This window comes from Podarcis filfolensis (genome assembly GCF_964270895.1).
Source record: "Podarcis filfolensis genome assembly, chromosome: 4".
Classification (NCBI taxonomy): Eukaryota; Metazoa; Chordata; class Lepidosauria; order Squamata; family Lacertidae; genus Podarcis; species Podarcis filfolensis.
Window position 1 is genome coordinate 92,369,188 of NC_139607.1, and position 24,385 is coordinate 92,393,572.

Below are 24,385 nucleotides of genomic sequence, written 5' to 3' on the forward strand. Positions count from 1 at the left end.
ACCCGTTGGGCTCCAGGCCGGAAGTGGGAATCCCCAGTGCGGCTTCTCTTTCCAAGAGTCGTGCGCGGAGACGCTAGGAAGATGTTGGGCTTTAGAGGGCGAGGTGCGAGGCTCCTGGTCCGGTGGAGCAATGGATCCTCGGCACCACAGAGAGGTATTTCCCTTCTAGTTCCGCCTGGCCCAGCGCTTTGGCTGTGTGGATTTACTCGGGAGTAAGAACCAGGGCATCCAGTCGGGCTTGTTTCTGCGTGTTGCCCTGCGTCCTGTTCCCACGATCCGTTTTTCAACAGCGCACCCTCAGGTTGTTGTGTTTTTGAAGTGCTGTCCTAAAAAGGGAAAGTAAAAGAGGCGATAGGAACACAGAGTCAGACCATGTAGTTCAGTGTTGCCTACACTGGCTGGCAGCTGCTCCCCAGGATCTCAGAAAGGGGTCTTTTCCCAGCCCAACCTATGAGCCTCCTTCATGCAAAGCAAATGAGCTATGACCCTTCCCCGAAATACTTGGATTTGGAAACGTGTGTGCCTTGCACATTTGCTTTTATCGTGTTTTGTTTGTGTTTTTCTCTTGTATTTTTTATGCTGTGAACCGCCCCTGAGATCTGCAGTTGAAGGGCGGTATACTAATTTTTAAAATAATAATACTACGGTTGTCGGAAAGCTGCAGCTATTAATCGGATACGTGCTTCCCTGTTTACCCCACTGCTGTTTCCTTCTCTCCATTTTGCTGTGCTGTGTCTAATATTATATTGTAAGCTGCTTGGGGCAGGGGCTTGGCTAAAGTGCTATGCAGCTGCAGGTCAGCTGACGCCGACCCAGGACACTCCAAATCGCTACCATCTTGCTCAGTCTTTATCCAGAGGCCACTCCCTCTGGCCCTGACCTCATGACCCATCACTGCATAGACCAGGGGTCAGCAAACTTTTTCAGCAGGGGGCCGGTCCACTGTCCCTCAGACCTTGCGGGGGGCTGGACTATATTTGGGGGGGAGGGAATGAACAAATTCCTATGCCCCACAAATAACCCAGAGATGCATTTTAAATAAAAGCACACATTCTACTCATGTGAAAACACCAGACAGGCCCCACAAATAACCCAGAGGTGCATTTTTTAAAAATGGACACATCTACTCACGTAAAAACACACTGATTCCCAGACCGTCTGCAGGTCGGCTTTAGAAGGTGATTGGGCCGGATCTGGCCCCCGGGCCTTAGTTTGCCTACCCATGGCATAGACCATACTATGCAAGGCGGGCAAATAATCTCCAGTACAAAGCATACTGTAGGGAAGGAGACATAGGCTCACCGGTAGAGCAACGTCGTTTGCTTGCAGAAGGTTCAGTTCCCGGCATCTCCAACTAAGTCTGGCAAAGACACCCGTCTGAAGCCCTACCAGTCAGTGTAGGCAATAGCTGACATCCCTGTTTCTGGAGAGGCACACCTTTGTAGAATTATAGTGCCCGATATGGAGGAGAGGCGATAGTGTGGTACAGCAGTAAAACCGCTAGCACATTTGCAAAGCTAAGCAGGGTCCAGTATGGTTTCAAATTGGATGGGGGAATGCATGTTAAGATTCCTGCATTGCTGGGGTTGGACTAGAGTACCCTTGGGGTTCCTTTCCAACTCTGTGATTCTAGGAATACTGAGCTAAATGGGCCAGTGGCCTGACATTGCATAAGGCAGGTTCCTGTATTGCTGCCTCACTCGCCAATTAACTGCTGGAAAATTGTACTACTTCCTGCTCTTAAAAGTTCAGCTGTTTTGAATGCTGAAAGCAAGGTGGCCTCTAGTTTGTAGGCAACTCTCAGAAATTTGGGGAAGTTTGGGATAAAGTATACTGACTTTTTTTTTTTAAGGATGTTGGAATTGATGCTTTGGTGCATGTGCTTGGAAAATTCCTGGGGCTGAAAAGATTTAAGCTGTCATCTTATAGATGCTGTTTGGGAAGTACCGTATTTTTTGCTCTATAAGACTCACTTTTTCCCTCCTAAAAAGTAAGGGGAAACGTGTGTGCGTCTTATGGAGCGAATGCAGGCTGCGCAGCTATCCCAGAAGCAAAAACAGCAAGAGGGATTGCTGCTTTCACTGCGTAGCGATCCCTCTTGCTGTTCTAGCTTCTGAGATTCAGAATATTTTTTCTTCTTCTTTTCCTCCTCCAAAAACTAGGTGTGTCTTGTTGTCTGGTGCGTCTTATAGAGCGAAAAATACAGTAAGTCCTACCGAACACAGTAGGACTTGCTTTCAAGGCAATGCGTGTAAGATTGCACCACTGGGCTTTTTTATGGGTTCCATGGAATGCTCTTAAACTGTTTGGAAATATAAGCAGAGGTTTAAAACTCCTTGTTCTATTCAGGTTTTGCTGCCACTTCTCCAGTGAAGTCATACGACGTAAGAAGAGTCGAAATAACACCACTGGAGCAAAGAAAACTCACTTTTGACACCCATAATCTAGTGCGTGATCTAGAGGCACACGGTGAGCAAAGGGCGTGATCGAACAACAGTGCAAATTGAACAATGCTGCTTGAACCTACAAGGATTCCTCAAATCAGTTTCCCTGAATGTCTAGCTTTCTGTGTGCAGGGATCTTTTGTGCATGAAGGAGCAATTGGTTTCACCAGTATATATACAGATATAAAAGCTGCTCCTTTTCTGTAGCCTGAATTGGTACAAACTTCTCAGTAGAAATTGAGCCACAGGCTCCAGCATGGAAGTCAGGTTTTGCCTCTACCCCAGATTTATCTGAAGGCAGGAATATTTGATCTAGAGCTGAGATGGGGGAGCCTTTTGCAGCCTGGGGGACACATTTTCTTCTGGGAAGCCTTCGAGCCAACATGGCCCATGGTCAGATGAGAGATGTAGTACAATGCCCAGAGGACCACTGATTCCCCAACCTTTCCTTTAGGAAAAGTCCCCCTTTTACATGTTGCGCTTTTATCTACCCTTGCAGGGTTTGGGAAAGAGCAGGCTGAAACCATTGTGGCGGCGTTAACGTCTTTGTCCACTCTCAGCTTGGATACAGTCTACAAAGATATGGTGACCCAGGCTCAGCAGGTGAGAAGAGGTCTTTGCCCCATTCCCTGCCCTGGCACTGTGAAGATGTCAGGGAAGTCTCTGTAAGCAGACCTTGCTGGGGAAAAGGCGTTCTGCAAACAGGGAGCTGCAACAGAGAAGTCCCTCTCCCTTGTCATCATCACTCTCCAAGCCACTTGCAATATATATAGATGTAAAGGTAACGGGACCCCTGACCATTAGGTCCAGTCATGGCCGACTCGGGGGTTGCGGCGCTCATCTTGCTTTATTGGCCGAGGGAGCCGGCGTACAGCTTCGGGGTCATGTGTCCAGCATGACTAAGCCGCTTCTAGCGAACCAGAGCAGCGCACAGAAACACCGTTTACCTTCCCGCCGGAGTGGTACCTATTTATCTACTTGCACTTTGATGTGCTTTCGAACTGCTAGGTTGGCAGGAGCAGGGACCGAGCAACGGGAGCTCACCCCGTCGCGGGGATTCATTTTTTTTTTTAAATAAATTTTTATTAGAGTTTTACAGAAAAGAAAAGTAGAAATTCTCAAAATAAGAAACCATAAGTTACAGAAAAAAGAAACACAAAAAACATACAGAGAAAAAATCACAACTAATTAAGAAAGATTAAATTTAAACAAAGAAAAAAATAAAACAAATCCATTTTTCCCAATGACCTCAGATTCATATGCTTATGTTCTTGACCTCCTCACGCCTCCCCCCTTTTGTATTCCCATTTAGATATTTAATTCAGCAAATTCTTACCCTTTTTCAAATATTTAAGCTTTATACCATAACATATTCTATATCAATATTTTCAACCAATTATCAATGCCTTTTTTGCATAATCTTATTAACTTTTATCACTAATTACCACTTATTACCAATCCAAGCACAGTTTTAGCATTCATTAATTTTATAGTATTTCTGAAGATAGTCTTTGAATTTCTTCCAGTCTTCTTCCACCAACTCTTCTCCCAGGTCTCGGATTCTGCCAGTCATTTCCGCCAGTTCCATATAGTCCATCACCTTCATCTGCCACTCTTCCAGGGTGGGTAGCTCTTGTGTCTTCCAATACTTTGCGATAAGAATTCTTGCTGCTGTTGTTGCATACATAAAGAAAATTCTGTCCTTCTTTGGCACCAATTGGTCCACCATGCCCAGGAGAAAGGCCTCTGGCTTCTTAAGGAATGTATATTTAAATATTTTTTTCATTTCGTTGTATATCATCTCCCAGAAAGCCTTAATCTTTGGGCATGTCCACCAAAGGTGAAAGAATGTTCCTTCATTTTCTTTACACTTCCAACATTTATTGTCGGGCAAATGGTAGATTTTTGCAAGCTTGACTGGTGTCATGTACCACCTGTATATCATTTTCATAATATTCTCTCTTAGGGCATTACATGCCGTAAATTTCATACCTGTGGTCCACAACTGTTCCCAGTCAGCAAACATGATGTTATGGCCAACATCTTGTGCCCATTTAATCATAGCAGATTTAACTGTTTCATCCTGCGTATTCCATTTTAGCAGCAAGTTATACATTCTTGAAAGTATTTTAGTTTTGGGTTCTAACAACTCAGTTTCCAATTTGGATTTTTCCACCTGGAAACCTATTTTTTTATCCATATTATAGGCTTCTCTTATTTGAAAATAGTGCAGCCAATCTCGCACCTTATCTTTTAATTTCTCAAAACTCTGCAATTTCAATTTATCTCCTTCTTGTTCCAATATTTCCCAATATTTCGGCCATTTGGCCTCCATATTGGACTTTTTCAGTGCCTTTGCCTCCATTGGTGACAACCACCTTGGGGTTTTATTCTCCAATAAGTCTTTATATCTTAACCAGACGTTAAACAATGCTTTCCTGACAATATGGTTTTTAAATGCTTTATGAGCTTTAACCTTGTCGTACCACAAATATGCATGCCACCCAAAAACATTATTAAAACCTTCTAAATCCAAAATGTCTGTGTTTTCAAGAAGCAGCCATTCTTTCAGCCAACAAAATGCGGCCGATCCGTCGCGGGGATTCAAACCACTGACCTTCTGATCGGCAAGTCCTAGTTTCTGTGGTTTAACCCTCAGCGCCACCCACGTCCTTGGATATAGATATAGATATGAATAAAATATAGTTTATGGAAATCTTGCCTTCTTCCCAGTATAATAATAGGGGTTATAAAAGAAACAGATCAGCGTTGTCCCTTTATTGTTCAGATTTCGCTTAATAAAAAGCTTCCTAGGATCTGTCCAAATACATACATGGTAGAAGGATCTGGAAGTTTCCTTTTTGTTTGCAAACGCTTTTCTGTTTGTTTGCAAACTACTCCTAAGTGAACGTGCCTTACTGGGTTCTGACACAGAGCAACAGTTTTGGAGGAAACTTCGCAAGAGCCCTGAACCAGGCGTGAAATCTAAAACATTGTTGTTCCACAAGCATGAATTTATTTCTCAACCCAAACTAGGAAGCCCTGGGGCCTGCAAGGTTGCAGTTCCAACAGTTCCGAAGCTTTTACCAGGATTTTTAAAAATTCATGACAGAAAAAGGAATGCTGTGCTCGTTTTGGAATTGTTGTTATTTGAGAAGCAAAGGCCCAAAGCCAACAGTGAGACTTCTCTGTGCTTTTCCTTAGGCAGGGGAAATGGAACATTTGGTAGAATTGAGAAGGCCACATTCACACTATAAAGCTGAAGCGGTCATAGCATTTAAGCTGTCATGGCTTCCTTGAAATAATTCTGGGAGCTGTAGTTGAGAGTTGTTAGGAGACACCCTGTTCCCTCTCAGAGCTACAGTTCCCAGAGCTCCCTGTGAAGAGGGATTGATTGCTAAACCACTCTGGGAACCGTAGCTCTGAGAGGAATAGGGGTCTGCTAGCAACTCTCGGCACCCTTACAGCTCCCAGAATTCTCTGGGGGAAGCCATGACTGTTCCAAGTAGTATCATGGTGCTTTACATGTGTGGCGTGACTGACCTAGAGCTTGCTGCTCCCTTCAAGTGCAGTGGTGCTGTGTATCATTCTGCGGCCTGCCTTTTGACACCCAGTAGTCTAGGCCTGAGGGACGCGGGTGGCGCTGTGGGTTAAACCGCAGAGCCTAGGACTTGCCGATCAGAAGGTCAGCAGTTCGAGTCCCCACGGCGGGGTGAGCTCCCGTTGCTCAGTCCCTGCTCCTGCCAACCTAGCAGTTCGAAAGCACGTCAAAGTGCAAGTAGATAAATAGGTACCACTCCGGCGGGAAGGTAAATGGTGTTTCCATGCGCTGCTCTGGTTCACCAGAAGCGGCTTAGTCATGCTGGCCGCATGACCCGGAAGCTGTACGCTGGCTCCCTCGGCCAATAAAGCAAGATGAGTGCCACAACAACATGTCAGCCACGACTGGACCTAATGGTCAGGGGTCCCTTTACCCTTTTAGTCTAGGCCTGAGATTTAAAGTCCTGCTTTCAGTGCATACTTTCAGCGCATAGCTCCAAACGTCTCCTTGGCAACAACTTCTGAAGGGTTTCCCAGTTTCCAGGGTAATTTCATAGGAACGTGGGAAGCCGCCATGTCCTCAAGTCAGACCAATGGTCCCTCAAGCTCCATATTGTCTTACAGCAGGGGTAGCCAATGGGATGCCTTGCAGAGGTTGCTGGACTACAACTCCCATCATGCTTTTAATGCTCATGGAGGGTGATGGGAGTTGTAGCACAACAAAGCCCTGGCCTCAAACGGAAATGCAGGCTGCCCACCCCCAAAGTTATAAACCGAGTTAATGGGTGATCTTTGCCGAGAAAACTCTGGGCCAAAGATCCCTACCCCTGAAATAAAATTTAATTTTCTACGAAAAGAATTGGAAGTGTTTCAAAAAGCCTTGGGGCATCTGTGTGGGTCTTATTTTTCTCTATTTAGGAAATAACTCTGCAGCAGTTAATGGCTCATCTCGACTCCATCCGAAAAGACATGGTCATTCTTGAGAAGAGTGAGTTTGCCAACTTGAGAGCAGAGAATGAGGTAATTTCCTCCAATAAACCAATTTACTCTGTCACCCTTCCTTTCTCTTCATTTACTTAAGGCTGCTCATCTGCAAAGAAAATGCAGCAATTGGCCTTGTTGTGTTTTAGTAGCAACATTTAGTTCTTCAGAAATGACAAATAATACGGGAAGCCCACAACTTACATTCTGGGGGTCGTGCCTAAAGCCAAAATCGAATATAGTCAAAACCCAGAGGGTTTCAACCTTTCTGAGTCCACGGCTCCCTTGACCAACTACATTCTCTCTTTTTTTTCTGTTATAAATCTTTATTAGTTTTTCACAATTTTATACATTTTAACTTTAACCATTTCAAACATTAAAATAAAAGCTTCTTTTGAACCTTCAGACCTCCTTCCCTCCCTCCATGGGTTCTATATTTAAGACTAAATTTTCTGCATCTTTTACCATTATCCATCTGTTGTCTATCCATAGTTACCATCATGAATACCACAAGTGTCGTTACATCCCTGCCCATGATTTTAACTGTTTACAGTGGTCTTTTAAATAAAATTAATCCAGTCTTTTAAAAATACTTGATCTTCCTGGTTTCGGATCTTCCCGTCAGTTTCACCATCTCTGCATACTCCATCAGTTTTGTCTGCCATTCTTCTTTTGTTGCTGCTTCTCCTTTCTTCCATCTCTGGGCCAACTACATTCTTTCTTTGGCACCCCTGTGGGGTTCAGGAGCCCAGTAATGTCACCCCTTGCCTGCAGAGCTGGCAGCCTCTCACCCTTTTTCGGACGCCCTCCCTTGGGGAGTGTTCCCTCAGCCTCCTCCCCTCTCCCCTCTCCTTGGGAGTCCTCTGGGCAGCTGCTGCCGCCACCCCTGGTCACTGAGCTGTCCTCCCCCCTCTAATAATAATAATAATAATAATAATAATAATAATAATAATAAAATAATAATAATAATAATAATAATAATAATTAATAATAATAATTTATTATTTATATCCCGCCCATCTGGCTGAGTTTCCCCAGCCACTCTGGGCGGCTCCCAATCGAGTGTTAAAAACAATACAGCATTAAATATGAAAAACTTCCCTAAACTGGGCTGCCTTCAGATGTCTTTTAAAGATAAGATAGCTGCTTATTTCCTTCACATCTGAAGGGTGTTCCACAGGGTGGGCGCCACTACCGAGAAGGCCCTCTGCCTGGTTCCCTGTAACCTCACTTTTCGCAATGAGGGAACTGTCAGAAGGCCCTCGGTGCTGGATCTCAGTGTCTGGGCTGAACGATGAGGGTGGAGACTGTTGCTATGGCAATGCTTCAGGAATGTCAACAACCAGACATTCAACAACCAGCTCCTTCAGATATACAGGACCAAGGCCTCTTCACCAAAGAGAGGTGCCTCTTCACACTGCCCCACAGGGGCCTGCTGTTGTCCATTCCCAACAGCAAGGGCTGGCGGACTGGCAACCAGCACCCCCTGGCCAGCCCCAGAGGCACCATTCGCCTTGACAGCTTGTAGCCGGGGCTGATGCAACAAACAGCCATGCAAGCCTTTGGGAGGCAGAGACGTGAGAGGGCATCAGAGGAGGGAGGGAGGGAAGGAAAGAGGAACAGAGGCCAGTGTTGCCTGCGGCACCCTAGGGTACCACGGCACACTGGTTAAAATCCACTGGTCAAAACCTATTGGGTTCAATTGCCAAAGTCATTTTTCCCAGAACTCCACCTACTTTCTGACTCTTTTAAATTGGTTAAGGGTTTTTTTTTTTTTTTGCCATACACATAAAGCTGAATGTGCACAAGTTAAATTGGGGATTCCGGTTTAGCAAAAGACGTGTTATAAAATGCAACCTCTCCTTCTGCAGTGACAATTTTACGGATCCTTTTGCAAGTTACACACTTCTTGGTGAAGGGACTGGTCTTATGCTTTTACAGTCATATCTCAGGTTGAATATGCTTCATGTTGAGCGCATTCAAGTTGCGCTCCGCGGCAACCCGGAAGTAACAGAGTGCATTACTTCCGGGTTTCGCCGCTCGCAGATGCGCAGATGCTCAAAATGACGTCATGCGCAGAAGCGGCAAAAAGCGATGCGCATGTGCACAGATGTGCTGTCGCTAGTTACGTTTGCTTCTGGATGCGAACAGGGCTCCAGAACGGATCCCGTTCACATCCCGAGGTACCACTGCATGGTGTTCCTAATAAGATGCATGGTTCGTCGTTTTCTGGTGTTTTCATCACACCAGTCCATAACGAACGGGGCCCTTTTCTTAATAGATTCTCAATTTTGTCTCCCTTCTCTAAATCAGTTTTACCCTTTGGATGCTACCCCGTATTCTTACGGTCACAAGAAGCCAGCCATCCTATATATACACTGTCATGGGAGTTAATTCCAATGAATTACTTACGAGTTTTGCCTTTATGCTTTCATAATTTGATGTCTTTCATGCAACATGGAAAATTGTTGCCAAATCTTCACACACACACACACACCCATTGCTATAAGCATTTTGCTTTTCATTTTTCTTAATTAAGCATCTGCTGACCCGGGATGTTTTCTTCTCCCTCCCTCCACCCCAATCTTTCTTGATACCCAGAAAATGAAGATTGAATTGGATCAAGTTAAACAGCAGCTAATGGTAAGTGGGCAAGGAGTGGAAGGGAGGATAATATGCAATTTCTGAGACATTCTGGTCCCACGATCGCTCAGGACTTCTTCTTTTTAAGGGTACTTTTTGGTGTCTTTCCTTTTAAGAATGAAACCAGTCATATCCGAGCTGAAAACAAGCTGGACATAAACTTGGAAAGAAGCAGAGTGACCGACATGGTGGGCAATTATTTTCATTATTGCACCCCTTCCTTCTTTCTTGGCTCCAGCTTTTTTGAGAATTGACAATTTCATATATTGCTCTTTTTCTTTTTTAAACGTTCCAGTTCACAGATCAGGAGAAAAAGCTCATGGAAGCCACAACAGAGTTTCATAAAAAGGCAAGTCTTTGAGGTCTCTCTCTCTCTCTCTCTCTCTCTCTCTCTCTCTCTCTCTCTCTGTGTGTGTGTGTGTGTGTGTGTACACACTTAAATTGTGCCTTCCATTGAAAGCTCTCAGGTTTCCAGAGGTCTCCCATCCAGACATTGATCTGAGCCAACTCAGCATAATTCCAGCATCCAAAGCTTGCAGACCATTCACTGAGCCATCTAAAAACCAGCCTGTGTGTTACCTTGGAGCCAGTGAAGGCTGGACCATTAAGACAAAGGAACCACTGCCCCACCCATATCTGTCTGCCCACAGCCAGGACCCACTTTCCTGCTTTCTTACTCACATCCAGCCCAGAGGGTGGTCCTCACTGTCGGTTTCCTCCGCCTTAAGTCTCAGTGTCACCCTTGAAGAACTCAGAAGGGAGAGGATGTGGGGGGGAGACAGAACTTGGGTACCACCCACTTCCGACCTCCCTGCCTTCCACCAGCAATAATAATAATAATAGTAATAATTTTTTATTTATAACCCGCCCTTCCCGGTTCAAAAACTGGGCTCATGGCAGCTAACAACAAATTTAAAACACTTAATTATAAAAGCAGCACAAAATACAGTATAAAAACATGAATAACAATAAAATTCAAAGTTCAGAAATCAATTTAGGGTAAATCCATCTAATAAGCATTAGATAGTCACCAGGGCTAGCTGGCTGAATTGGTCCTACTTGGGCCAGCGAGGAGGCCAGGGGAGAATTAGCTGTGGGGTCTCAGAGCGGGTGATTTTCATAAAAGGGGAGGGGGAGGGAAGGGAAGGGAAATAAAAGATCAGGCTGAATTCAAATTAAAGGCCAGGCAGAATAGCTCTGTCTTACAGGTCCAACAGAAGGAGGTTAAATCTTGAAGGGCCCTAGTCTCATGGGACAGAGCATTCCACCAGGTCGGAGCCATCACTGAAAAGGCCCTGGCCCTGGTGCAGCTGCATTTTTGGAGCTCCTGAGACAACTTCTTATTTTCTGAAAGCAGTTGCAGGGGGGCAGTTTGCACCAGGGCGAGCACAGCCCAAAAGGGTAAATGCCATGTTTTGTTTTGTTTTAATATATTTAAAAGACAGATAGGATAAAAGTGGTTTTTTTTGCCTGGCCCGAAAAGGATAATAAACATTGGCACCAGGTGGGTTTCGCAGGAGAAGGAATTGTACAAATGGGGCCAACACTGAAAAGGTTCTCTCTCTCTCTCTGGCCTTATCTCCAATGGAAAGCATCGCTTGCCTTGTTCCCTTCTAGGATTCGAGCACCAACAGCTCCGTTACGGAAGTCAGCAATAAAATCGATGCCGAGATTGCAGCCCTGAAAACACTCATGGAATCGAACAAGCTAGAAACGATACGTTATTTGGCAGGTATGTGGCTGGGCTGTTGAAAAATCACGTTCCAGAAGAGTAAAACGTATAAAGCCAGGATGCCTAAAAGCCTTGTCCCACCCTTATGCACCCAGCCCAACACAGTTATTTTCTCAGGAGGCCTATCTTGCATGATGTAGGAACCGGGCCTTTCTTGTGGTGGCCCCTGCCTTTGGAGCTGCCTCCCATTACACCTCAGGCAGGCACCTTCTCTGCTGCCTTTTTGGCACCCACTGAAGATCTTTTAGGTGGAGATCTTCATCCCGGTCTCTATTGGGTTTGAAATTGCTTTTAACATACAAAATGTTCTTTTAATTGTTTTTTGTAAATGGAGTTGCTTTTCTTGTTGGTGTTTTCACAGTGAAAGCGCTTAGCTGTGATTCCTTCATTGCAGGGGGTTGGACTAAATGGCCCTTGGGTGTCCCTTCCAGCTCTGCAGTTCCATGATTCTATTATTCTGCTTTCTGGGAAGCCAGCCAGCTACCTGTAGCCACTTGGAGCCTCTGCTTAAATCACCATGGAGGTTTCGAGATTCGTTTTTAAAGTTTTAAGCGGTGTTTACATTCAGTTAATCAATTAATTAATAGGAGATGTTGTGAGGAGTCAGACTATGAACCATTTACAGTTGAACCTTGGTTTTGGAACGTCTCAGAAGTTGAATGTTTCAGCTTTTTAACGCCGAAAACCCAGAAGTAACTGCTTCGGTTTTTGAACGCTTTTTGGAAGCCGAACGTGCCACACGGCTTCCGTATTGAGTTTTCCGTAAGCAAATGCTTCCGGAGATGCCTGCTTCGATTTTCAAATGTTTTGGAAGTCGAACGGTCTTCCAGAACGGATTACAGTGGTACCTCCGGTTACAAACACTTCTGGTTACAGACTCCACTAACCCGGAAGTAGTACCTCAGGTTAAGAACTTTACCTCAAGATGAGAACAGAAATCACGCAGTGGTGGCAGCAGCGGCAAGCCCCATTAGCTAAAGTGGTACCTCAGGTTAAGAACAGTTTCAGGTTAAGAATGGACCTCCGGAACGAATTAAGTTCTTAACCTGAGGTACCACTGTATGTCAAAAACGGAGGCTCCACTGTAATATTTTGGTGAGTAGCAAAAAACAGCAACTTGTGCATAGCTTAAAACCCTTCCGAGATGCTTGGCACAAACTTACTCTTTTCTTTTTCTCTGTGTGTGGCTTTTTGTATTTATTTACAGCCTCTGTATTCACTTGTCTTGCCATCGCCCTGGGATTCTACCGATTCTGGAAATGAAATAGCCAGCCTCCGGGAACAAGGGACAGAACAAGCGCTTTTCTGATTTGAATCGACACCATGCTTGGCTGACACATCTCCGGCAGACTCTTTCAAAGCCTTTTGTGTTGGGTATTGGTTTTTAAACACATAACCGGGGTGGGGGGGAGTGTTTTCTACAGGCACAGCAGTCTGAGCAAAACCTGACCTAGTTTGCATCTCTCAGGGCTGGTTTGGTGCTCCCACATACTCAAAGCCGAAAGATCTATGGGTGGGACATTAAAAAAAAAAAGAAAACCAAAAAAGAAGACGCTTATTTGATGGAGAGATTGCTATGCCCATTGTCATCATTATGTATGTTTTTCTGACACCCTCCCAGGTGGAAGGACTATAGCTCAGCGGTAGAGATTCCGCTTTGCATGCAGAAGGTTCCAGGTTCAATCCTCGACAGTTAGGGCTAGAAAAAGCTCCCCTGCCTGTAACTTTGAACAGCCACTGCCGGTCAGTGTGGGCAGTATTGGGCTACAGGGCCCAAACAGTCTGACTCAGTAGGTATAGCTTTCTGTGTTCCTATGAGGTGGATCCCGCTAGTTCCTCTTGGCCTGAGCAGTAGAGAAATGATCTTGCAACCCAATTTGATGGGGAACCTACTGTCAGGAGCTGGAGTCAGGGGCAGGTCAGCAAAAATATTGGTGTGGTGTGAAGTTAACTCTTCATTCAAAGAAACCAAAACAGCACAGGCCTAGTGATGCTAGCAACTCTTCCCAGTAGCAACTCAATGAGGCAGTTGCGAGGACTAAAGGTCCCCACAGCTGCCTATGTCCCCTTCGCTCCTGGGTTTTTTCCCAAGCAACTGGAAATGGCGTCTGCGCACAACCAATCTCTCCTCTTTTCATTTCTCTGTGTGTTCTGGGAGACCAGGGGAGAGGGGATCTGGTCATAGCAGGAGGGGGAAACCCCCTGGATTCTTCAGCAGCCTGCCTCATCTCTGCCTCCTGCCCTCAGTCCTCTCCAACCTCTGCTTCGGCCTCTGAGCCCGGACTGCTCTCTGCCACAGCCTCTTACCGCTCACTAAAGCCTGTGCCCCTTCAGCTTCCAACATTTGACGCTCCCTCCAGGCCTTGCACTGCCTTCCCAAAGCCAAGTAAGCGAGGCGCTGGGCCAGGGGTCGGCAACCTAAGGTCCATGGGCCACAAGCAGCCCATGGGGGTTGTTTAACCGGCCCATGGACCCCTGCCGCCCTCTCGGTCGGCTCCCGTGCACCGCGCTGAACCGGTGCAGAGCAGAGCAGGGACTGCCTTCCGTGCCGCTGGCTGGCTTCCCATTGGCTCACGGGCTGTGACAGGCAGCTAGAGTCTTCCCACCTCCTTCCCAAAGCCTAGCTTTCAGTTTCTCATTTTGGATGTCGGAGGAGCGGGCCTGTATAGAGCTTTACTTTTTCTTCTAAATAACGGAAAAAATAAATGCATACTCAACCACAAGAAATTTACTATTGCGTTTTTTAGCTCTATAAAACTCTCAGGCTGCAGTTCCCCCTACGGAATGCTTGAAACCTTGTTGTGCTTTTGGTGTTAAACACCTCAAATTTATTGAGTTTGGGTTTGTGGTGCTCTCAAGAGACCACAGCTGGGATCACTTCCTGGGTAGAATTCTGCCAGCACTGAATGCTTGCATATTGCAGTTATTTTTCAAAGTCCTTTTCTGCTGGTGTGGGCTGGTGCATCCATAACTGTAAGTCAAAGGTTGGTGCCATGCAAATAGCAGCTTTGGGGGGTGGCATATGGGAGCTTCTAACTGCAGCTCTTGTGTTTTGGGGGAGGAATCCTATTCTTTCCTAATACTGCGGTTGAATTATCATCCTAGGCCACACCAATGCGTACTCAGAAGTGGGCTACACACACACAACTTTGTGCAAGAGCTTCAGGTGAGGCTGAGATCCATGTAGCCCTCCAGTTCTTGTTGGACTGCAACTCCCCATCCCCCCCCCCCGTCTGTTGACCATGCTGGCTGGGGCTGATGGGAACTGGAGTCTAGGAACATCTGGAGGGCCACAGGTTCCCCATTCCAATGTAAGGCATGGTGTAAGTGTGTGCCTACAATGCAAGCATGGGCTTGAGTGTGTGCAAGGTGTGGAAGGGAGCCTGATGCTTGTCACATTCATTGGCTGTTGCTGGACTCCAACTCCCTTCAGCACCAGCCAGCATGGCCAATGTTCTGGGAGGATGATGAAGAAGAGAAGAGTTTGGATTTGATATCCCGCTTTATCACTACCCGAAGGAGTCTCAAAGCGGCTAACATTCTCCTTTCCCTTCCTCCCCCACAAGGTGAGTGGGGCTGAGAGACTTCAGAGAAGTGTGACTGGCCCAAGGTCACCCAGCAGCTGCATGTGGAGGAGCGGGGAATCAAACCCAGTTCACCAGATTACGAGTCCACCGCTCTTAACCACTACACCACACTTGGAGTCCATCAACATCCAGGTTCCCCATCCCTGATACAATGGTTCAAAAGAGCTGCCTACATTTTGGGGGCTCTCTTGTGGGGGCATAGAGTCTTTGCAGGCTGTCTTGTTGAACTGCGATTCAAACATTTACCACTGCCAATGTCTGCTTTATTCAGCGATAGGCTAGCATTGATAACAGTTAACTGGAACTCCAGCAGTTGCAGGATGTGATGGGTACATTTCTTAACGATCTCAGTCTGTTTAGCTGGCTTTATTGTGCATGTTATTACTGTGCATAACACTGAACCACTTTCTGTGGTTGAGAGCCACTTTAGGAATCTTGGCTGAGAAATAAGGTGGATATTAGATTTATATATATATACACATATAAAGAGAGAGAGTTTAATGAAGCGCTAATGTCTCTTAATTAGCAATGCATCTCAGTGGGGTCTTCTCCTGTAATGGCAACCTGCCTGCTACCACGTGCCTCTAGGGGAGACCTGTGCCCCTCCAGATATTGCTGGACTACAACTCCCATCACCCCGACTGAGATGCTGTTTGGGGAGGGCAGATGGAGAGTTGGAGTCCAAAACTTGAGGAGGGGCATGGGGGTCTTCATCCCTGCTCTAAGCTTATATCAAAACTGGCATTTGTACCAGATGAATTGATGGAGAAGATATTTTCAGTTCAGTGAAGAAAGTGCATTTGCTTTGGGTAGCTGAGAGCCTAGATAGAGCACTGGCAGAACCTGCATTTTTCAGCCAAACTCTTTCCCCTCTCATTCCAGCAAGAGGCCAGGAAGACCCTTTGCTCTTCTGTTAGTACAGTCTCACAAACACTCCGCTGGAGCTGCAGAAGGGCTTTTTCTTCAATTTCTTTTTCTCCTTTGCAACTTCAGGGGCTGCTCTACTGGTGTCGGGGGCTGCTTTATCACAATCGGAGGGCGCTTTGCTCAGATCACCATCCCCCTGCAGAAGCAACGTTGAAAATGTTAACCCACTGCCATGCTAACTGAAGAGGGGGGAATGGAAGGTCTTAAACATCAGGAAAGCACAGCGGTTTGCCTAGTTTGCACATAATACTAAACCATGGTTTACTAAAGCATGGCTTTGCACTAAGGGTGAACCTGGCCCAGCAGCTCAGTTTATGGTTAAAGGTCATTCATTGACCAAGGTTGGCATATAAGCCTTTGTTAACATTATAGTTTAGCATTACCTGGTAACTTGGACTTCCTCCTTAACTATGGTTAAGGACCAGGCACCACCCAAAAGCTCCAGAACCACCAGTGAGAGCAGCAAAAAATTCAAGCCATTTATTAACTGTGGCTTATTTTCATGGGCGAAGCAGGCCAAGGTTGGGTATTGAACTAGGGATGTAAACAATAGTGCAATTGAAGCCTCCTCTATGTATGTAGCTTCCAGAGGAGCAATAGTCACTTGCTTTTCTAATATTTCTTTGGTGTGCTGGTTTATCACATCTGGCGTTGTCAAGTGTGGAAGCACTTCCTGACCTCTGCAGCTTCAGGCTGTGGATCAGGAAGTAATCTGCAAGGGGCTGGGCATGGTGGAACAGATTAAAGGCTCCCTGTACACAGAAAGATCGCATTACTGCCGTATGCCATCAGCTACTGTGAAAGTCCTAGGCAGGGATGGGGAATCTGTAGTCCAGCTACACCCAGAGAGTCACAACTCCTACCATCCCTGGCTGTGGTTGATAAGGCGTTAAGACCAACCACATATTAATGTTCCTCACCCTTCTTTCACCCAGGATAAATACAGTGGTACCTCGGTTTTCGGACATCTCCATCTCTTTGCTTTTCGAACGCCGAAAACCCGGAAGTAAATGCTCCGGTTTTTGAACATGCCTCGGAAGTCTAACTTCCTAGGCGGCCTCCTGTTTGAGTTTTCCATATTGAGTTTTTGGTTTTCAAACATTTCAGAAGTCGACCGGTTTTCCAGAACAGATTGTGTTCAAAAACTGAGGTACCACTGTAGAGTTGTACCTTGGTTCTCAAACGTAATCCATTCCGGAAGTCCGTTCGACTTCCAAAAACATTGGATAACCAAGGCGCGGCTTCCGATTGGCTGCAGGAGCTTCCTGAACTCATGCAGAAACCACGTCGGACGTTCGGTCCAGGACAGGCGTCAGCTGTCAACGGTCCACTGTTTGAGTGTTTGGGGCTGCAGCATCTGCTTCCACTGGCCTTGCTTTGCATTATCTGAAGAAACTGTAAGCAACACAAGGAGACTTACTGCTGTGATAGCGGGTGTGGGGATCTGGGGTTTCTCCTGCTGCTCTGTGAGTTTCCCGATCTCTTCCCGGCACTGATCCAGCTCTGCCTCCAGCTTCTCCCGTCGTAGCCGCTCGTACTCCAGCTGCTCCTGCAGATCACCAATGGTCCTGCAATCACAGGATTGTAGCGTTGGAAGGGGCGCCGGGGGTCATCATAATCCAACCCCTGGCAATGCAGGAATCTCAACTAAAGAATCCATGGCAGGTGGCTACTCAAACTCTGCTTTAAAACCTCCAAGGAAGGAGAAACCCACCAACTTCCGAGGGAGTCAGTTCCACCGTCTCCCACTTTTACCTGCAGAAAACCAAGACGGCGCTGAGAAGACTGGAGAGCAGGGTTTGAATCCCCACTCAGCCAGGAAGCTCACTGGGTGACCTTGAACCGATCACCATCTCTTAGCCAAACTACATCACAGGCTTGTTGTGAGGGTGCAATGGGGAGGAAGAGAAAAACCATGTACACCAGAAAAAGGTGGTATAGAAATGTAATTTTAAAACACCCTAGTAAAGTCTGCTTCCACTCCACCCACTGAGAAGCACAAGGGCTGCCAAGGTTGTGCCCGATGGTGCCCTTGAAGTCTTCCCTGGTCCTCTGAAGTCTCTTAGCTCCACCTCTCTCATTTTCCCCTTGGTCATGAGTTGATGCAGGTGGTTTTCTTTTCTCTTTCTTGAAAAGTACATGGAGCTGGAGGAGGAAGTCAGAAGAGTGGCGCTCTTTCCCACTTCCTCTTTCAGCTCTATGGCCTTTTCAAGGCTCAGATTGATCCCACTGGGTCCTACTTTTACCCAGCTCCATTGGAGGATTGAAGTTTGTTTGTGCGCATCGTTGGAGGTTGATCTGTTAGGGCAAACAGGGCACTGCCCCACCAGCCTGCCCTCAGCCAGCCCCCATCTGCCTCTTTACGGCTTACAACCAGTCCGTAGGGTAGCACTGCCTATCCATGTAGAACAAAGCAAGGAAGAGAAGGATGAGGACAAAACCAGAATTGGTTGGCTCAACCTGTCATTGGCACTGACTCCATCTGCAGTTTGGGTTCCCCGCCTTCTGCCTTGCCAGTTCCAATGGGCACCAGCCACCACTGGTGCACAATGCATGCATACATACGCACTCTTTCTGACGCTTGGGGTAGGATTCTGATCCAAAGCCAACCAGTGAAAAAGGACCAGAGTAGGTGGCACCTACGCACACACTCGTGAATCCAAACATGCCCTGGGAACTAAAAAGGTTGGTGACCCCTGGTATCAAAAACCCCAAATGACACCTATAAGCCACTGTTCTGGCTGCAGAAGACACGCAGCAATCTATGTGGCAAAGACTTTTGGCCACATGAACCAAATTAAACCCGCTTTTGGTCGTCCAACAAAGCCTTGGCAGCTTTTCAAGCAAGCGTTGTGTGTGGCTGGTCTCCCATGCACAATAGCCGGCAGAGGGCAGCAAAGCAACAAAGTTTTAAGCAAGATCTTAAAATTTCTGTCGACAAGGGACAGGGCAGACGAATACCTGCAATCTGCCAAACGGGGCTCTCGGCACTGCCATCTCTCCAAAGTCCCATTCCTCCAACACACACATTCATGCCCAGAGATGCCAACATACTGCTTATTGTTTCTCATTTGTTTTTGAGTTATATATTGTCATTGCTTATGAATGTTGAGAGGCACTTTGGGCACCATTTTGTGGAAAAGGACCTTGACCATTAGGTACAGTCGTGGCCGACTCTGGGGTTGCGGCGCTCATCTCGCTTTACTGGCCGAGGGAGCCGGCGTACAGCTTCCGGGTCATGTGGCCAGCATGACTAAGCCGCTTCTGGCGAACCAGAGCAGTGCACAGAAATGCCGTTTACCTTCTCGCCGGAGTGGTACCTATTTATCTACTTGCACTTTGACGTGCTTTCGAACTGCTAGGTTGGCAGGAGCAAGGACCAAGCAACGGGAGCTCACCCCGTCATGGGGATTTGAACCACCGACCTACTGATCGGCAAGCCCTAGGCTCTGTGGTTTAACCCACAGCGCCACCCGCGTCCATATAAATGGATGGTGGTGAAGCCACACGAGCCATTGATACATGTGCCAACTTGAGTGCTTAATACCCACTCTGCTTTTTCAAGACCTTCATCATTTTGTGCAGCAGCACCTTAACTTTGGAACTCCCTGCCTATTGAGATCAAGCAAGCGCCTTCGCTATACTATTCTCAGTGCCTACTGAAAACATTCTTGTTTAGACAAGGCTACCTAGGTGCTTAGAAAGTCGAGTTGATTTTAACCAGCTTTAGTATTTTAACTTTTGCATGTTTTAAAATACAGCTGCATTTTTTCCCCTCCTTGAGTATAGCATCTAGATCAAGGGAAGTAATAGTGCCACTGTATTCTGCTCTGGTCAGACCTCACCTGGAGTACTGTGTCCAGTTCTGGGCACCACAGTTCAAGAAGGACACTGACAAACTGGAACATGTCCAGAGGAGGGCAACCAAAATGGTCAAAGGCCTGGAAACGATGCCTTATGAGGAACGGCTAAGGGAGCTGGGCATGTTTAGCCTGGAGAAGAGGAGGTTAAGGGGTGATATGATAGCCATGTTCAAATATATAAAAGGATGTCACATAGAGGAGGGAGAAAGGTTGTTTTCTGCTGCTCCAGAGAAGCGGACACGGAACAATGGTTCCAAACTACAAGAAAGAAGATTCCACTTAAACATTAGGAAGAACTTCCTGACAGTAAGAGCTGTTCGACAGCGGAATTTGCTGCCAAGGAGTGTGGTGGAGTCTCCTTCTTTGGAGGTCTTTAAGCAGAGGCTTGACAACCATATGTCAGGAGTGCTCTGATGGTGTTTCCTGCTTGGCAGGGGGTTGGACTCGATGGCCCTTGTGGTCTCTTCCAACTCTAGGATTCTATGATTTTATTGTCTTATATTTGTGTAAATGGCGTTCGGGTGTCTTCTTTTTTAAAACGATCAAGAAGTGCATAAATTTTACAGGGTGGGGGAGTTGTTACAGCACCACTGTGGTGATCACACAGGATCCCTGGACGTTTAACGGTCTATTGATCCCTGTGCCACCACTGTGCTCGCTTCCCCGCTGCCACCAACCAGTTACTCTCTGGTAAAACACTGAGTCCAGTCAGTTGTTAAAAGTGAACCCCAAAAAACCAAGTTTATTTTACAAACATTAACAAGTTTACGGTTTCTCACATAATATTCCTGTCAGTATCTTAACTTTAGTTTCTTTACTGGCCTATACCTTCCTAATACCTTCTGACTGATTATCTCAGCTGTTTGACTGACTCCTCTTAACAAATTCTCTCACACCAGACTACCCCAGCCCACCGACTTATCTTCTCTCTCTCTTCTAACTCCAGACTGTCTTCTCAACAACTCTAACTCCCTAAAAAACCTCTGTGCTTAAACCTTATACACAGTTAACTCTGCCCCTTGGGTTCCCATTAGATAATCATTTTATAACTAGTTAACCCTTTCCCTATGAACCCAGTATGATGTCACACACCTAGGAGGGCAAACGCCACAACCACTTTCCCTCAGAACTGTGAACCCCAAGAGTTTCATGAAAACCAGAGTTTCACGAAAACCAGAGGCCGTGTTGCAAAGCTCTTACCTGAGAAGCTGCCTCTCTTTAATCTTGATCTGCCTCTCCTCGGGGGTGATCCCTCCCAGCTGCTTGTAATCGCTGGTGGCGATTTCCAGGAGATTCTTCAGCTCTTCCATTTTCTGATAGGCTCTTTCTGCAACAGATCACAGAACGTCAGCGGAGCCGGCTGGACCAGCCGAAACCCCATCTTCCCTAGCACTCTGTTCCCACAGTGTGTCCAAGGGGAAACTTCAAGCAACACCTGAGTGCAACAGCGCTCTCCCTCCACCCGTCTCCACAGCTGGTATTTGGAGGCTTTCTGCCTCCAACATCAGAGGGAGAACTAAAAAGATGTTGAAATATACATTTATTAAGAAACCAGAAGCTTTTTTACTTGGCATTGTAGGAGATGATATTAATAGACAGGATTGCAAGTTGTTTTTATACGCAATGACGGCAGCAAGAATATTATTGGCACAAAAACGGAAGCAAGAAGAATTACTGGCGAAAGAAGAACAGTGGGTGAATTTAATGGACTATGCAGAATTAGATAAATTAACAGGAAGGATTCGAAACCTGCAGGACCAGAGATTCTTAGAAGACCGGAGTAAATATATGAACTACGGTATTTGAAAAGTAATTGTGATGAACAGATTATGCTAGTAGGACTGCAAGAAGTTCTGTAAGGAGGACTATTGGAAATATTGCAAGAAAGACTATGAAGAGAATTGCTAGTTAACAATAATTAAGAGTAATAGAGAAATTAAGAAATGCAGAATAAGTGATAAAGAACGGAAAATCACCAGAGGTTGTTGACGGAAGTCTAAAATACTGTATAAGGTAATGTTAAATGATTGTTGGAAATGATATGTAAAAAACCAATAAAAATGTATTAAAAAAAACAGCAGGAGGAGAACTTAGCCACTGTGTCTAGCATCCATTGATAGCCTTCATCCTCTTTTTAAAACCATCCAAGTTGACAGCCATCACTGCTTCTGGTGGGCGCAAATCCACGGCTTAACCGTGTGCTGCGTGAAGGAATTGTTTTGTCTGTCCTGAACCTTCCAACACTGAGCTTCATTGGGTGGTCCCAAGTTCTAGTGAGTTCTCTCTAGGTATCTGGCCCAAACCAGGAGGCATCGTCCCCGATGCCTATTCGCTAGGAAAACCACCTCTGAAAGAGAAGGGTTATTAGGCAATGCAGGGAGAAGGGGTCTATCAGTGGCCGTTGGCCATGGTGGATATTTGGATCCAGGAAGGCTCTTCCTACACCCTTTGGGTGGGGAGCTCCAGAACTTCCATCTGTGTGCAGCTGTCATGAACTGGCTGGATGCAGAGGAGTGGTGGCAGGCACCAGCTGGGGAACCCCCAGGGGAAGAAGGCTCAGAGCCAGGGAAGGTGGGATGATGATGATGAGTGATCAGAGGGAGCAGACTGGGAGGAGGAGGTGTCGGAAGCTAAAGGGGCAACAGTGTTTAGTGAGCAGGAAGAGGCTGTGGCAGAGAGCAGCCCAGAAGCGGAGGCAGAAGCAGAGGCTGGAGAGGAGAAGGGCCACAAATCTGGCTACAGGCCCCTCAAACATGGCTGCCCACCTGCCAGCTGATGCCAGGCAGGTGTCCACCTGCTGGACTTCCTACCCTTCTGCCCTTAGCCCTTTCTTCCCCCTAAATGGAGAGAGGAAGGCCCACAACTCACCGCGACTATCTGCTCGGTCCTGTTTCTTGCTATACACGTCGCTCTTGCTGTCGGTGCTCCCTTCCACGCCATGACTTTCAAAGAACCGTGGGTCGTCGACGTCGATCTCCTCATCAGAGTCGTTCCCCATCTTTTGCCTTAGGTACTCCACAGTGGCCAGCTGGGCAAACCTACGCGGATCAGATTCCCGTTAGGAGGTCATTGGGGAACGTGAGACGGCAACCGGGGTTTCCGCCACCGATGGCAATTTGTGCTGCCTCCAGTTTAGTGGCAGCTCCCACTTAGAATCACAGAATTGCAGTGATGACCCCAGGGGTCATGTGGTCCAGCTCCCTGCAATGCAGGAATCACAGGTGGCCACCCAAACTCTGTTCAAAAACCTCCAACAAAGGAGAGTTCACCACTTGGAGAACATCCTCCCACCAGAGTCGCGCAGTTAATTGATTGGAGGATTGGAGGATCATAAAGGGTTTAGACCCTTGGTTCTTCTGGCTGCACAGCACAGCCTATACTGGCTGGCAGTGACTCACATAACTTTCCCAGCCTTAGCTCAAGATGCCAGGCATGTCGCGTGCTGACAGCTTCTAGGAGCCACAAGTGAGAGCTGAGTGGAGGGTGGGGACCAAAGGTGTACAAGCTCCCCCAGAATATGTCTCCCAGCAGAGCTTTGCAAACTGGATCTTCAACGTGGCAGAGTTAAATCAACCCTGGCGCTTTGGCCTGAACGGAAGCCCAGTGAGATTTAGTCCAGATTAGCCAGGACAAATCCCAAGAGAATCCCCAGCCAAGTGTTATAAATGGACACCTCTTGGCAACGTCTTTGGGTGTCTCTCCAGCGTCGTTGGGAATGTTGCAGTCTGCTTCCCTGTTGATCAGCCACTCCAGGACATGCAAATGACCTTGTCCAGCAGCTACAGGGTGAAAGAGAAGGAAATAAAACGTTAAAGGCGGCCATTTCCATTGGGTGCAGCCATGTTCGTCTGCGTGGCAGCAAAGCAACAAAGAATGTTGTGGCACTTTGAATTTGCTGCATCGTAAGCTTTTTAGGGCCATGGGTGGCGCTGTGTGCTAAACCACAGAGCCTAGGGCTTGCCGATCAGAAGGTCGGCGGTTCGAATCCCCGTGACGGGGTGAGCTCCTGTTGCTCGGTCCCAGTTCCTGCCAACCTAGCGGTTCAAAAGCACATCAAAGTGCAAGTAGATAAATAGGTACCGCTCCAGCGGGAAGGTAAACAGCGTTTCCGTGCACTGCTCTGGTTCGCCAGAAGCGGCTTAGTCATGCTGGCCACATGACCCGGAAGCTGTACGCCGGCTCCCTCGGCCAGGTCCCCTTTACCTTTAAGCTTTTTGTAGACCACAAGCCCCTGTTACCAGATGCATGAAGCATTCTCCTATACTGGCAAGCATTTAATACACATAGAAGGATGTGAGCAAGTGGGAACAGACGGAAATTAAATGCAAGAAGGGCAGAAAGGCAGCCACTTTGAAAACAGGAGTGAATGATTTTGGTAGGAAGAGAATAGCAATATGAAAACACGACACTCACTAACCTTTGTGCAAGAGTGTGGATCCCTGATCGTCCCTTTCATTAACAGTGATGATACGGTTTTCCAGCAATGTTCTTAATGTGTCCACGTCCCCTCTGAAAGCAGCATTGTGGCCTGGAAATGCTAAATCTATGCAGAGAGACAACAGAAGGAGGTGTAGCAGCCCTCCGAATAGCAGTTTAAGAGCTCCACTAGGTAGGGGACGCGGGTGGCGCTCTGGGTTAAACCACAGAGCCCCTAGGGCTTGCCGATCA

The 24,385-nt window shown here is 46.8% G+C and overlaps 2 protein-coding genes across 3 annotated transcripts in view; one reads left to right on the plus strand and one right to left on the minus strand.

Annotated features, from left to right (window-relative positions):
- On the plus strand, window positions 1–14,067 carry CCDC90B (coiled-coil domain containing 90B). The gene is made up of 9 exons (XM_083610176.1): window positions 1–154; window positions 2,350–2,469; window positions 2,944–3,047; window positions 6,903–7,004; window positions 9,567–9,608; window positions 9,725–9,796; window positions 9,904–9,957; window positions 11,226–11,340; window positions 12,548–14,067. Exons 1-9 carry the CDS (start codon window positions 82–84, stop codon window positions 12,601–12,603), a joined length of 738 nt encoding a protein of 245 aa, XP_083466302.1. The 5' UTR covers window positions 1–81; the 3' UTR covers window positions 12,604–14,067.
- Window positions 12,867–24,385, minus strand: part of ANKRD42 (ankyrin repeat domain 42) — a 22,358-nt gene continuing 10,839 nt past the window's right edge. For both annotated transcript variants that reach the window (XM_083609945.1, XM_083609946.1), the window contains exons 7-12: window positions 24,135–24,260; window positions 23,391–23,496; window positions 22,586–22,755; window positions 20,918–21,044; window positions 17,275–17,422; window positions 12,867–15,990 (exon numbers count right to left, since the gene is read on the minus strand). In XM_083609945.1, the coding sequence (XP_083466071.1) occupies window positions 15,841–15,990; window positions 17,275–17,422; window positions 20,918–21,044; window positions 22,586–22,755; window positions 23,391–23,496; window positions 24,135–24,260 (827 nt within the window). In that variant the 3' untranslated portion in view covers window positions 12,867–15,840. The remainder of the gene's footprint in view (window positions 15,991–17,274; window positions 17,423–20,917; window positions 21,045–22,585; window positions 22,756–23,390; window positions 23,497–24,134; window positions 24,261–24,385) is intronic.

What these genes read in the sequence shown, in the direction of transcription:
- CCDC90B (XM_083610176.1), top strand. Translation starts at nt 82, where the DNA reads ATGTTGGGCTTTAGAGGGCGAGGTGCGAGGCTCCTGGTCCGGTGGAGC. An exon ending in ATCCTCGGCACCACAGAGAG is followed by an intron (nt 155 to 2,349) that starts GTATTTCCCTTC and finishes TGTTCTATTCAG; the next exon opens with GTTTTGCTGCCACTTCTCCA. An exon ending in GAAGCAGAGTGACCGACATG is followed by an intron (nt 9,797 to 9,903) that starts GTGGGCAATTAT and finishes TAAACGTTCCAG; the next exon opens with TTCACAGATCAGGAGAAAAA.